The sequence below is a fragment of the Ammospiza caudacuta genome, chromosome 20 (genome assembly GCF_027887145.1).
Source record: "Ammospiza caudacuta isolate bAmmCau1 chromosome 20, bAmmCau1.pri, whole genome shotgun sequence".
NCBI lineage: Eukaryota > Metazoa > Chordata > Aves > Passeriformes > Passerellidae > Ammospiza > Ammospiza caudacuta.
The window spans coordinates 6332626-6348327 of record NC_080612.1 but is presented as its reverse complement, the minus strand read 5'-3'; the positions used below and the strand labels follow the sequence as shown (position 1 = coordinate 6348327).

The 15702-nt window shown below is 42.8% G+C and overlaps 1 protein-coding gene across 3 annotated transcripts in view; it reads right to left on the bottom strand.

The window, feature by feature from the left end:
• Positions 1–15702, bottom strand: part of CUX1 (cut like homeobox 1) — a 273252-nt gene that overhangs the window by 85526 nt on the left and 172024 nt on the right. For all 3 annotated transcript variants that reach the window (XM_058817804.1, XM_058817802.1, XM_058817803.1), the window contains exons 10-11: positions 4124–4228; positions 1526–1714 (exon numbers count right to left, since the gene is read on the bottom strand). In XM_058817804.1, the coding sequence (XP_058673787.1) occupies positions 1526–1714; positions 4124–4228 (294 nt within the window). The remainder of the gene's footprint in view (positions 1–1525; positions 1715–4123; positions 4229–15702) is intronic.

Here is a 15702-nt window from a genome sequence, read left to right as displayed (position 1 = left end):
TTAATGGCTAAACTAATACTGACCTCACCAGGAACATGCTTTATTCCAAGAAAATCTGTCAAGTGCAAGGATTCAAGATATTTTCTATCAGGCTTTATGAAAAAGTAAAATAAAAAAATCCCCTGAACATGGGTGTAGCCAGCAGAATGTGTCCCTCAAAACCAGGGCAGCTCCTTTCTCCCTCAATAAATGTGGTGCCCACATGGTGACAGGTGGGCAGGGAGTGATACTGTCAATGGAGTTACATAATAAGTGTCCTTTGCTCCACTGGATTTTCATAAAAATTCTGCAGAGCTAGCTTAAAACATGCAGAAAACACTGACTGCAACACTTCAGCTTTCATTCCTAACAGGTCTCTCTCCCTGTGAATTATGCTGCACCACAGCAAAACCAGTAACTGCTAAAAAATGTCAGAATTAGAGCAATTTGTAAGAGTTTCAATTGAACATTAAATCATTCTGATAGAGCAAAGCTGCCCACGCCACAGTCAGAGCTGAGTGGGAACTATCACCCTCCTGCTCTCAGAAAACTCTCAGACTATCAAACCTGCACAACTACCAAGTCTTTAATGGAATAGATAAATTTATCTTGTTTACACTTTGGAGCTCATAGATGGTGGAACAATGAAGGAGACAGGAGTTACAGGAAACTGATTCATACCCCACGTCAGGAATCATTTCTCATGCTCACTCAGAGATCAGGACTGTGTGGGCTCAGCACAGGGAAAGTGAAACTGCCCAAGAGAGAGGTAAAAGGGTCATTCAGAGAATTCTTAGCTGTTCCTTCTGGTTCTAGTGCAGTGCTGCTCTTTTGCAAATGAGTATAGGGCCAGATTGCTAATTATAAATGGGAATTATTGTGCAGCAAATACACAGTTAAAAAAAATGAAATGAAAAAAAAATTATTACTGGTAATAATAAATAAATAAATAATTACTTAAATAATTAAATTATTCTTATATAAAAGTTTTCTCCATGTCCTGATTTTACTTGTTTCTATGCCCTAAATGATAAACTAAAATCTAAATGATACACTTCCCATTTCCAGTGGAGAGAAATGGAGGGGGTAGCAGGCACATTGAAAGATAAACCAATTCCTTGCAAAATCTTCAATATGTATAACTGCAATGGGAATTAAAAGTTTGAAAATCTAAGAGGGATTTTCTGTGCTTTTTCAGTTTAACTGTTTCATTACATATCCATGCTCAGTGTCTGTTGGGGCTTGGTGGTGAAAACTAAAAGGTATCCTAAAGGTAGCCTTGTCCAATGTGCAAAAATACATTTCAAAACAGTGAGGACTGAGCCTTTTAGAACTTCAAAAACCTGTGATCCCTTAAAAACTATATATTCAGGTAGTGGAATAGGATAGGTTTGAAGGTCCCTTCTAACTCAAACCATTCTGTGATTCCATGAATGCCACAGAAACCAGAACTCAGCTACACCCTGAAGGAGCCAACAGCTCAGGACCACAGGAAACCCCAATCTCTTCATCTCTGAGATGTTCTTTGGGCAGAACCAAGCCTTACTTTGAGTGTGCTGTTCTTGGCTGTCAGCTGCTGCTCCAGCTGGGAGATTTGGCTGCTGGAGTTCTCCCTCAGCTTGGTGAGGCTGCCCTGGAGCCTCTGCACATCCTCGACGAGCTGCGCGATCTCGCGCTCCTTCGCCGCCAGCTCCACTTCCAGGCTGGAGCGGGTCAGCACCTCGATGGCCTGCTCCTGCAGGGAAAACACCATCAGGGCACAGAAAGCAAGGAAACTGGCAATTCCTAAACCTGGCACTCCTCTGATTGACACCGGGAATGTGGAAGATGGAATTTCCTACACCCCAAACAGCTCTCTGGGAAAGCGGGGATAACAGAGGGAATAAATTTCCCTATTTGGTAAGTGCACTGGAAAGATGCAGCAGTGAAAGTCAAAGGATTCTATTTAGATCTATTTATTATTAATAGCCCAAGTGCTTTGACAACTATGAAAATCTGTGCTTACAAAATACTAATCAGATAAAATATTCTGAAGTAATGGAGCAGAATTTCTTAATCAGGAACGGCAGGGCCATGTGCCTGTGGCTCTCTGCATGCACACTGCACATTTCAGGCAAAATTGTCAAAAATTGCCCCAAACTGCTACTTCCAATGAACTTGATCCTTGCATGAAAATTGTTCATGTTAACATTATTGCAAGCATCCCTCCATGGGGAAGAAGAGAGATGTGACAGCTCTAAGACAAGGCCATTCTCCCTTTGGTCACCACTTTCAGAAATTCCCTTTCCTAGATCTTCCTTCTTCCAGTTCCCCACAGCTGTAAAATCTGTCCTCAAGTCTGGAACTGATTTCCTGGGAGGACAAGGAATCAGAGTGGTCCAGAAGGAGGCAGATCCATTCAGGAAAGATAACAGAGACTAACTGCACCATCTCTGTCTCCTCCTGTGCTGGGAGATTACAGCTGGGATGCACTGGGGAGCTCTGAGCCTCCTCCATGGATAAAGTGAGGACAGCCTTGTGCCTGTGTGGGGGGCAGATGCAGCCCAAGGAGGGGCACACATTCCATTAAAGAGCCCAAAATGCATCTGACAAAGGTTAATGGCTGTTCCTCAGAAGCACCAGTGAAGGAGGAGAGAATCCATTCAGCAAGAGGCAGATGAAGATGGTGAGCACTAAACCAAAGATCTGTGGTGAAAGAGTTGAGAATTCACCCCAGTGACACCTTGACAGCTGAAGGTGACACTGCAGCAGACTGAAATATACTTCATATTCTCTTTTCTGGAAATACAGGAACAACAAAATCCCCTTTTCCATATCTTCTAAACATTCAGCTTGATTCTCAGTGACTACACCCTGCTGCACTCACAGAAAGCTGCATGTACTAACAGCAGTTAACAACACTCTCCTATTACACTGAATTATACTTTTAACTTGAAAAAACCTCTAATTTGCTTGCATGAAACATCACAAGTTGTATAATCATCTGCTGCTTGTGCCTATTGAGACTAGAACGTAGAGTCTGAAATAAGATAGATAATGATCATTTTCATCCTGCAGTAGTTGTCATATTAAATATAAATGAAGTGCAGAAGTACTATTAAATACAAGAAAGACCTAATGTTAAAATAATGATAAGACTAGGACATGAGATAGGAAGAGGCAGGTAATTCAGACTTACAAGTGATATTCAGGCTTTTCATTTTTTGTTTTGCAGCCTACTTGCCTATCTTTTGACTTCTCTGAGAAAATACTGGGTTGTATTAATAGACAACCAAACAGATCTGCAGGACTTATGGTTTGTTACTCATTCTCTGCAAATGATTTTTAAAGGCAGCCATGTGTTTCTCTGCTATCAGTGTCAAGCACGTATAAGGCTTGCAAGGAAAAAAAAAAAGCAATGATTTCTTTTGTTTCTTAAATCTGCTGCTTAGAAGTAGACTAAATTTCACTTAATTGCATATTTACATTTAAATACTCCTATTTCTCCTTTGGCAAACAAAAATCAAAATAATCTGGCTGCTCATCTGTGATACCTGCTCAGCCAGGGCCAGCTGGAGCCCTGGAACAGCCCCTGTGCCTGCAGGTCCCATCAGCAGCCTTGGCTTCATTCACAACCACACAGGGGAGGAAACAAGCAGGAGTGCAGGATATCTTCTCAATTTCCAGGGATTTATAGGAGTAATTCTCAGTTTAGATACAGCCAGTGGAAACTGGAGTGGTATTAAGTTTACTTCCAGTTTTTCCGACCGCACAGACGTGGAGTTAGGAGAGGCGGGGAGCTCTGGGATGGAGCCCCACCTCAGGGCCCCATGTGCTGATGGCCACCAAGGCTCTCTTGCTGCCTCCATTCCTCCTCTGCTGATGCTGTCAGCCATGTGAAATGATTTCTGAGAGCTGTGCTGTCCACCTGGGGCAGGGAGTGATGGATCACCCCAGAGCCAGGTGACCTCTGTCCTTCCCCTGCTCTCCTCCAGCCACCAACCCCTCAGAAGCTGAACCCCACCACAATCCCAGAGGAACACCATTCCCTTTCACTTAAAATATGACTTCAAACAGCTGTTTTCATAGCTGTGGGCATAAATTGAAGGAGCTGTACTGCAGGAATGTCAGAAACCTGTAAGAGTCAGTAAATATTTTCTCTCACCACATCAGGTGCCTTCTGGATCTGTGTTGCAAGTTGGAGAGATTTGTTAGCTGATGAGAGCTGCTCCCTTAAGGTCTCTGCCTCTCTCTGAGCCACCTCTGCCCTCTGAAGGAAATGAAAAGGGGTGAAAAGAGAAAGTACATTCAGTTTAACAACTGACAATTATTACAAGAACATTCATCAATTCATGCCTGACTGAATATAATTGATTTTCCTAAACACTCAACCTAATAAATGTTAGAAAAAAAACATAGAATGTGATGGATTTTTATTTTAAACAGTACAAGGAAGAAATAATTGAGCGATTATGACAGTAATTTAACGCTAGGAGCAAGGAATCCCCTGCTGATACTAATGCTGCGGCCCACTGAATTTCCCAGACTGAATAAATACAAGTGGAAATGGAGTCTTTTTATTCAATTTCTATCTATTCTCATAGACCAAGCAGATTTTATTGCAAGGCTCCTCATGGGAATAATTCTCACGGGTAAATGCTGAATTAAAAGATATTCTGACCACTCTCTCAAACACACATACAATGTTGTGGGCTGTCTTTCTGCAGTAATTATTCCCTAAAACATGAATTGTTAGATTCTTTTCTTTCAGCAGGTCTATTTATTCAACAATATTTAACCCTAAAGTGACAATTTTGCACAGCTCAGTTATCAGCTGCTGAGGATTTATGCAATAGTTGATAAGCCTCTGACTTGGCCACTGGTCAAAATTCCCATCTAAGTATTGAACAGTGATAGAAAGGAGAAAGAATGATGAGGAAAAATTGTCTGTATGAGAGTTTGGGTAGAGACAGATGGATCAGTAACTTCAGGCAATAAATAGCAGCAAAGTCCTTTTCATAACTGTCTGTAAGCTTCTGTTAGAAATGGAACAAAACCTGCTTCTTTTACAATATACACTCCTCCTGGCAAGGCTGTTTTCTCTCCTTTTAAAAAATGTATTTTATTGTTATAAAACCACACTGCTTTCTTCCTTGAGTAATCACTGCTTTTTGCCTGGGCTACTCCATGTAAATCATGCTTTGCTTTCAGAAAACAGCCAAAATAATTTTCTCTCTCCACTTTCAAGACCTCTCACCAATTCTACCAAACCCATCAGCTGCCACCAGTGAAGGTCACAACTTTTCTTGACCAGCTGATGGATCCCTTCCTTCATGGAATGATAAATTCCCACTGCCATTTTTGAGCCACCCAAACTTCCAGAGACTCCTGGCTAATCCTTTGGAAAACCTAGGTCTAAAATCAAAATATAAATCTAAAATAGTGAATATAGAACATAGAGCAAATATAAAACCTGTAGCGAATATAAAATTAGAGTGAATATAGAAGGTATAGTGAATATACAACTTATAGTAATATAAAACATATAATGTATATAAAATCTATAGCAAATATAAAATCTATAGAAAATATGAATCCTACAGTGAATTTAAGCCCTACAGCCCTGTGTGTGTGTGGTCTCTGACTTCCTCCCCAGTCAAAGCATTCTCTGCATGTTTAATCAATGAGTAAACTAACAGCAATCAAATCCTAAATGCATCATCTGTGCTATTTGCTCACAACATTGTATTAAATGATTTTGCATAGGTTCTACAGCTGTAATTAAAATGTGATTGTAAAAAGTACAGTGATGTGGTTCCAATAATCAGAGCAGGGGACACAGCCTATTGTGTGCTTAGGAAATGTGGAAACAGCAGCAAAAAAAAGGCACAAAAAGAGGGATTTATGTGGTTTATGTGGCTGATAATATTAGGATAAATACTGAGCTAACAACACACATTGAGATAAATTATTTTCTGGTACTTTATTAGATGTGCAGCTACATATATTGATCTAATAACTGCAGAACAACTCCAGCAAAGCAGGACAAGTTACTACACTGTGGCACTTGCTCTTCCATCTACTGCTGGATAAGTAATGGGTTTTGCAGCCTTGAGCAATTCTGCTGATGGCTTCCATTCAGTGCAGCATTGTTTGGAGAATCTATTCAGCTTGCATGCGAGCAAACCACAGAGGATATTGCTAATAGGTGCTACATCTGCATATACAGTGAGCTGTCAGCTGCCCTTTCTGCACAGCCTCCCCAGCCAATTCCCAACACCTGTTGTGATCCTCAGAATAATACCAGACAAGATTTCATACCAGGCATTGTTAAAAATACATCAGCACAAACTCTGGGCAATTCTATTTGGGAAATACTGGTCAATTCTCTTCCTTTTTTCCCCCTCTCTCACAGAATGGAAGCCTTTTAGAGGCAGAATTACAGATGTGCTCAGTGTCTGGAAAGCACTTTTGGGTGCTATTGCAATATAAATTATAAATGAAACACAAAACCCTGTTAAAAGAATGCTAGTTTCAAATTTGAGCACTTACAAGTTTGGAAAAGCCAAGCCTGAGGCTGGTGCTCGGATGGCAGCACACAGGACCTGCTGGGGCTTTTCCAAAGAGATTTTCCCAATGAGATCCCCTGCTCCATCAGCTCTGAGAGGAACATGGCTTGGTGAGTGATCTTCTCTTTGTCCTCTTGTCCCCTGTGTGATCACTGGCTCCAAGCTAATCCCACTCCCCTTTTCCAATGGCATTAACCCCTTCCTCATGGGAGCTCCGCTGCACCACCAGAGGTGAACAGCATGGGTACTTCAGGACATTAAGGACTGCACTGGCACAACCCTGGCTGGAGCTGTGTGGGTTCCTGGCACATTTCCCTGCACAGCAGCCCTGGCTGGAGGCTCCCAGCCTGGCAGGAGCTACCCCTGCCCAGTGGCTGAGGTGCTGCTCCCCTGCCAGACCCTCTGGGCTTGCCTCTTCCACTGCCACCCCTCTCTGCTTGTCACTCTGTCCCCTTCCTAATTCATTTAGGAGCCCTATCTCTGTCCCCTCTGTGCTCCAGGGTGCCTCTAGCTCCAGGCAGGCAAGCCTAAAGAACATCCACAAACTTCCAGAATGAGCCTTACCCCCACGATTTCCTCCTTCCTCTTCTCCTCGTTGCTTCTTCTCACAAAAGGACCTCCAAGTGTCCCTGTCCCGGTGTCTGTCCCCATTCCCTGCTCACCACGAGCCTCTCTCCCCATCCTGCTCCCATGCTGATCTCTCCAGTCATGGCAGGGGCAGCCTGGGGAGCGTCTCCCCTCCTTGTGCCCCCACAAAATCTCACATCACACGCAGGAAAAGCAGAACCTGCTTGGTGGGTGCTCACCCAGCCAGAGCAGTGACTGCAGTGTGCCTGGGACAGCAGCAAAGCCTGAACAAATTCAATCCAGATTCTGCTGAGTTTCTCTGAACTCTTTTTTTCCAGACTCTTATAGGATGGCCAAACTGAGGCTGTTTTTTTTTTTTTTTTAATTCTTCTACTTGAAGCAACAGAAGATACAACCCTGAGAAAAAATGGAACCATCCCTCATCAAACCCCTTCTATTAAATCTGGGCACAGCAGGCTCCTCACCAAAACAGCAAGAAAAACTCATAACATCGGAGAGAAAATGGTTTCTTTTTTTTCCTAATCTTGTTCTTGAAAATGGTTGAACAATTTTTCCTGAAGTGAGAAAAAAGAGAGCAGCCAGAGACAGGCGCCCAGTATGGAAAATGGCTAAATCTGAGGAATCTTGCACAACTTGGAGCCTCTGCAAAGTTCACAAAACCTTCTGTTTGTGTGGAACTGTCCCACTTCAGCTGAGAAATACAAAGATTCATAGAATCACAGAAAGGGTTTGGAAGGAAGCTTAAAGCCCATCCCACCCCTGCCATGGCAGGGACACCTTCCACTGTCCCAGGCTGCCTTGATGAAGTTCATGCAAATCTAACATTACCCAAAATCCTATTTTTCAGCATAGTTCAGTTGTTCAATTCCTCCTAATTCCTCCACCACTGTTTTCTAGTACAGAACTACCTCCCTGGTAACAAAATATTTCAAAATAGTTCCATTTTCTTTCACAGAGCACATAAATATTGTACTGCTCACAGTGGAGCCAGGAGGTCATGATTGTAATGCTGCCGTGTGCTTTCCAATTAAAAATAGAAAAAAAAACCTTACACAATATATCCAGTTTAAATTATTCTCCTTGTTTCCTGACAAGATAATGAATAGCATGAACTGAGTGCTCTTCTACTTACAGTAAAATGTTAATTTGATCAAAGACCAGTGGTGTGAACAGCAAAATGAGATACTAATGTGAAAAAAAATGTATAACCTTTCCGTTAAAGTTCCACCAGCCCAACTCTATCTCCTTATTCCATGCTAAATTCAGTGCTGTATGTGGGAAAATCTTCCTATGGGTGAGGAGGGGGTATTATCACAAGTAATTCTGCTGCAGTTAATGAGCCTGGTTATGGCAGCAATCACCACGCTTGGAGCTGACATTCAGACTTGCAAGCTGCTGCAAAAGCTGTGTTTCTTGGAGTACAACATCAATTAAAACACACTGCTTCAATGTGTTTTAATTTCCTAACTTTTCAGATATAAAAATTTGCTTTAAAACCTTTAGATGGCCCTAACTTGCACAGAACAGCAGCAAGGTTAGCAGAACATCAGGGACATGAAAGATTTTTCAGGGCTCTGGCACCTATTTTTTCCAACAATGGAGAAATACACAAAAAAAGAGAAAAAACTCCACCAACCAGAAGAGGTTGGGCTGTCTTCATTCTTGTCTTCAGGCTATTGCACTTTCCTCCGTGTGCTGAAAGGCTGCCAGATAAATGTATTCCCAACTGATAGCCAGGCATTTGCAGGAAGCCCATGTTTGCATGAAAATAATATTAACCATATTTTGCCTTTATACAGAACTTCTCCGTGCAAGGATCTCAAATGCCCTTTGCAAAGGAAACGTTTTTATTCCCATTTTACAGACAGTGAAATCCCACGATTAAGTGAATGCATTCATCTGCCACGAAGCAGTGTAACTTCACTGGATCTATGGATTTGGGCTGGGAGGGACCTTAAAATTCATCTCATTCCACCCCCTGCCAGGGCAGGGACACCTTCACTACCCCAGGGTGCTCCAAGCCCTGTCCAACCTGGACTGGGGCACTTACAGAGATGGGGCAGTTCCCCAGGGATGGGGGCACTTCCAAGGATGGAGCAATTCCCCAGGGGATGGTACTCAAAGAAAGCCCCCAGGCCACTGCCAAGGGAGTCAGAAATGAAAGCAAAACCTGTGGCAGGGTCTTGTGCCAGCCTTGGTGCAATACAGCAGGATGAATTCCTGTAGGAACCCAGGAAATTCCTCTGACTGTCCTGGAGGATTCAAGACCCTGTCAGGGGGCACAGAGACCTTGGCACAGAGCTCAAGCCACCTGTGACATTGATTTTAATCCATGGAGCAAATTACCACCTTCATATGAAGAATTACAAGTCAAGAGAGTTTAAGTAGAATAATAGTCAGTTTGTCACAGGGTGAAAAATTGATTTTTGGGGTTTTAGAATGGGGGCTCAAGGTCCCAAGATGGAGGAATTTGGGCGTACCCTGCTCTCCTTCTTTCTTCTTCCCAGCCTCCATGTTCTGGGTGATGTTGGCATTTTTATATTGGTTTAAGGTAGAAGCTCGCTGTCTAACACAGATGATAGGTATTGGGAAGTTCTGGTAAATAATGTACATGTAGTTTTTAGTATAAAAGCTAACACCATTGTGCCTCAACCCAACCTGCCAGACAGACCTTGGTGGGTCAGAGAAAGAATTTTATAGATAAGAAACAATAAACAACCTTGAAAACGAGAACAGAAAAATCCTGACTCCTTCTGTGACTGCTGGGCTGGGAAAAGAGATTTGTACCTATCTCAGAGTCACTCTGACCAGCAGAGATTCTGAGAAATTCCCTTCATGATTCCTTCCCATCCCATCCCTGCAAACCCAGGGGTGCCTCATCAGGGCTGTGGTGGTCACAGCAAACCCCCCCTGAGCATCAGCACCACCTGTATTGTGCTGCACTTGTGCTGCTGAGTGAAAAGGGGAATTTATTCCATCTGCTGCTCAAAACCATACATATTTTATGGCAATCTCACTTAGCAGGAATATCTTTTCGAACCATTTTCCAATGTGATTTGTTGGAGACGGGAAGGTGCCACACACAAGGAAATAAAAAATAATCTTGAGAGCAGCATTTCTGCTAAAACACCCTGGTGAGGTTTTCTTTCTACTTTTATAGCAGACACTGTTTTATGTATTTTAGTGGCAGTTTGGCTCCAAAAATTGCTTAAATTCACTAACTCTTCCTCTACAGACTTTAAAACCCAACACTACATTTCTGTGGAATAAATGATATTGATCCAGTCTAGATTCTTTAATAAAAGCTGCTATATTTTAGAAAGTACACTTTTCTTGATTTATTGGTATTAGAAGTTTCTATATTTGACTTTCTTTCCCCAGAAAAAATAAGAACTAGAAATCTGGGAGCACTATCAGCACTGTGAAGATGGAAAGAAAACCAAAGGAAACATCTGGCTTTTCCAAAGGGATAACAGAAGAAAAAATAAATTAATTCTTCTTCTATAGCTTATACAACATAATCCACACACACAAAGTCTCATGATTTCTTTCTCTTACCACTCTCAGTATCTAAGGATACCTATACTTGAGTATGCTTTTCAAATCAATTTCCTCCTTTTTCAGATTAAAATACAATAACCCAGGAGCAACAACCCTAACCAAAGTTCTTCTCTTTTTGTTTTAAAAGTGAAAAAGCACCTTTTCCTTTGCAGGAAGCTCAAATTACAAAGCCCATTAGATTTTATTTTTTAAACTATGTGATCAATGTGTAAATGCAGAAAAGAGATCTGGACACATCAATGACATGAAACCACAAATTCAGACTCAGTATTAAAACCTTAAAATGAGCCCAGCTGTAATTTTAAAAATTTAAATATATTTATATTAAATATATTTAAATACTCAAATATATTTAAATATTTCTGTTTTCACAGCCTAGGAATTATTCTTCCCAACAAACCCCTCTGTTTTTCTCAGGCACAACTGGATGATTCCAGGTTCCTGGATGAAGTACAGAAACATAACAATAATTCATTTGAATAAATTTGTAGTCCAAAAAGATTCCTGACTTTGCTGCCATAAACACTGGAAAGGTGCAAACTTGAAAAGGTACAGCAAAGTGCTAACCATAAATATTTGTCTAAAATAAACAGTCACACAACTGTAACTGCTGTGAATGCAGACATGTATACTGGAGCTTCATTAACTTCCCTGATTGGAAATTAGAATATTCTGGGAATCAAACAATAAAAAATTCAAAGATGCTGTATCCCAAACTATGATAAATCATTTATTTTGACAAGTACGGGTAGTTTAGTTTTAATTATTTATTCTTATACTTCGTAGCATATCAGAAAATATGCAGTGATTTATTGTGCAAAATGAAATCTTAATAAAACGAGTCCCTTCACCAAACTACAGCATTATTAAATCTTCATGGAAATGCAGGGGGAACTCTGGGTTATGTTATCAAGTTTTGTCATTGAGCTGCTGGGTTAATAAAGTGAAAAGGAGCCCTTCCTATTGTATTTGATTTATGGTGCCCTCAGTAGGAACTGAGCCACAGGGTGCTACAGGCCTGGGGATGAGTGGAGGATGGACAGAAATGGACAGGGATGGACAGGGATTCTGCACCATGGCTCTCCTGAGCCTGGACATGATGGAATTCCACCTTTTACCACGAATCCAAAGGGGGTTTGGGCTTCTGATCCCACACCCTTCCTAAAGCCCCATGGCAGGAGCCAACAGCTCCCCTCCAGGCAGCTGCAGCTGGACCAGACATTCAATGGACCATTCTTTTCTTTTTTATATTAAAAAACCCTCTAGGACTTTCCAAGGGAAGGGTTACACCCACATCACCCTCACAGGGGGTGTAGCTTGGTGTCCTCTGATCTCTGCCAGTCCTGCCACAAAACCTCACTCAAGATTATGGATTAATGGCACTGAGCACCTGAGAAAAAAGGAGCTGTCACCTCCCCTCATCTGCAGCACCCAGTGAGGGATTCATTTCTCTCACTGTGATGTTTTGTGGGAAAATTCAGTTTACACCTTGTGTTAATGGCACAATGGAGAGGGAGGGAGCTTTGTGGTCACTACACCTCCCTCTCTCTGAGCAGAAAATTGCAAAGCTCACTGGCATTTAAAGGCAATTATTCTGATGAGGCAGTAATTTGTTCTGGGGTTGGTATTAAGCAAAGTAGCCCAGAAAGCTCCTGCATGAAAAAACTTGAGGATCCAAGTGGGAAAAAATCCAAGTGAGAAAAAACATCGAGGAGAAGGTGATGGAGGTGAAGATAAGAATGGTCCCTGCTTCACCCCACAGGGCTGGGAGCCACAACATCAGCTCTGTCCCTGTGGATTTGATCATTTTTATGGACACCTGGACCAAAGTCAGGGGGCACACCCTGTTCCCTGGAGAGGGAAATGCATTCCCCACCTCCCAGTAGCCAGAGAGGAACAGCAAAGGAAGTTCTGAAGTGCCAGCTCTGGATTTAAAAAGAGAAAGGCATTTTCAAGAAGTGTCAGATATATGAAAATTTACATCAATTTATTTTTCCCATATTTTTAGTGGAAATTTATGCTCTGAATCCCAGTCATTTGGGTCAGTGCTAATTCCAGAGCAGCAAAACATCACATCCACAGCAGCAAGGCAGTCCCTGAGCAGAGCAGGAGTCGTGCTGAGCACTACTCTTTAAAGGTAGCCTTAATAATGGGGAATGAGCACTTACTGAAATGGTAAAAGGAAATGTTAATTTAACTATTAAATACATAATTAGGTTAAGTACTTGTTTCTGCAATTGTAACACTTCAGCCTGATGCAAACTCACTTTCTGGCCTGTGCAATAGATTTAATTTCTTCCAGTAATTTTTATTTTTTTTCAACTGTGAAGAGGTAAAACACAGGAATTGCTGCTCCAAAGATTAGACAGAATCCATCACAGTGCTTTATAAAGGTAAAGCATCACACAAGGCAGAGACTCTATGGGCAGCAAATGAGCTGAGCCTGCAGCAGCTCCTGCTCCTCTCCAGGTGAACCTGCCCTTCACTTCCGCGGCTCCTCCAAGGCCACAGGGTCCCTTGGTGTCCCTTTGTGTCCCTCTTGGGGACACAAGGACAGCACAACAAAGACATGGAGCTGTTGGAGCAATTCCAGAGGAATTCCATGGAGCTCCTCCAGGGCTGGAGCTGGGCTGGGAGGTGCTCATCTGGAAAGAAGCTCCAGGAAACCTCAGAGCCCTTGCAGGGCCTGAAGGGGCTCCAGGAGAGCTGGAGAGGACAAGCGATGAAGGTACAGCGATGAAGGTACAGCACACAGGGAATGGCTCCCACAGCCAGAGGGCAGGGATGGATGGGATATTGGGAAGGAATTTTTGGCTGGGAGGGTGCTGAGCCCTGGCACAGGGTGCCCAGAGCAGCTGTGGCTGCCCCCAAGGCCAGGCTGGGCAGGGCTTGGAGCAGCCTGGGACAGTGGAAGGTGTCCCTGCCCATGGCAGGGGTGGCACTGGATGAGCTTTGAAGTCTCTTCCAACTCAAACCATTCCATGATTCTGTGATTTGGGTGCTGTGGCTTCTCCAATGTTTTTTTTTAGCTGCCTCAAGCTGCTAAACCCCCAGAGAACAAACCCTTCATCCCAAATCCAGGATCTCCTGCACCTGCTGAGCTCAGTGAACCCTCAGTGAAGGACCCCCAGGTGCCAGAGCTGCTGCTTGGGAGGGGATGGGCCCTCAGCAGCCAGAGGGGGAGGAGGAGAGGAAGATGAGGGAAAGTGAGACAGAATCCCCATCTCTGGTCTTCCAACAGCTCAGCTGAACAGCATGCTGGTTTTATGTACAGGCAGATTTTGCAGAATAATAACCAAACTAAGGGTTATGCACACAAGCAGTTGTAAATTTTACCTAATTACAAGAAAAGCACCACAATGAAGTAAAAAAAAAACAACCTACATTGCATCTTTGTACCAGTTAGATAGAAAAATAGCATTTCTAGATAAACAGGTATAATCCATTTCTGGAGACAATAAGGAATTTAGAAAGATTGCTCTTTAACTATGGCCCCCTTTAGACTGAGGGCAAAAAAAACAACTACTACTGGGTAAATCATTGCAAAGTGTACTGCCTTTGAAAAAAAATCACAAAATAATTCTACCAAAACATTTTTAACACCTACATAATTTCTAAAAAGTCTACATATTTCCAAATAATTACTAGCACTTTCATAAATATTTAATGCTGTCTACAAAAGTTCTTTGACAGAACTAAAAACCCACTGTACAAACAGCAGCTTGCTTTTACTGACTAAATAATCAACTCAACAACTCACAAATATCATTTTGGCTTCATTAAAACATTAAGATGCTGGAGTGTGTCCAGGGAAGGGAATGGAGCTGGGGAAGGGTCTGGGGCAGCAGGAGTGGCTGAGGGAGCTCAGCCTGGGGAAAAAGGCTCAGGGGGGATCTCTCTTCCTAAAACTCTCTGAAAGGAGACTTCAGGTGAGGGTTGGGCTCTGCTCCCAGGTTACAAGTGATAGTACATGAGGAAACAGCCTCAGGATGCTCCAAGGTGGGATATCAGGAAAAATCTTTTCACTGAAAATCTCTTCTCTTCACCAAGGACAGTGGTGGAGTCCCCACCCCTTCAGGGATTTCAGTCCCTGTGGATGTGGCACTTGGGGACATGGGTTAGTGGTGGCCTTGGTGATGGTTGGACTGGGAGATCTTGGAGGGCTTTTCCAGTGGAAATAATTCTGTGATTTGTATTTTTCCAGTTTTCCAAGAACTAATATAAAAGCCAACAGCCTTGACAGCTGCAGCAGGGGAGTGTGGGGGCTGAAAGCTGATCTGGCAAAAGGGAAAAGACAAAACAAACCAGCAGCTGGAGCAGGGGGTACATTTTCAACAGGATCAGTGACCTGGCCTGGCTCACACAAGCACTGCTGACAGCAGGACCCGGGCAGGGGAAGGAGCTGCCACTGTTTTCCTGGAAGGGAGCTGCTCTAAGGCAAACTCCAGCTGGATTATAAATCCATAGCCTGGGAGACTGGAGATTGCAATCTCTGGTGGAACCTGGCAGAGGGATTAATGAAGTTCACTGACAAGCAAATCCTGGCTGAGGCTTTCCCTCTGTGAAACCAGCAGCCAGTGGTTTGTGGAATTTCCATTATCATGGAATCCATACACATCTCCTCCACCTCACTCACTCAGAAGGGTTCTCTGCATGGCTGGTGGGTTTGGGTTTTTTAAAACTCTATTTCTGCCACTCGTGCCAGGAATGTGTGACCAGAGAGACATTTCACAGCCCAAATTAATATCTGCAGGAAGAAATGGTAATTTCTTTGTGGTCCTGCACATAAAGAACAGTCTGATCCAACCTTTGCTAAAAATTAATATGCCAATAAAACACAGTAGAAAAGGAAGGGGAAAAAAGTCTGGAGAAGTCCCCAAACCTGCAGTCCTGCAACAACCACAGGGCAAAGGCTCTTTAATTTGGGCAAACCATTCACCAGCATGTCTGAGTAGGGGCCAACATGATGGATTTACAAACATAAAACCATGAATAACTACAGTGAGAAACTTAAGTTTAAATTATT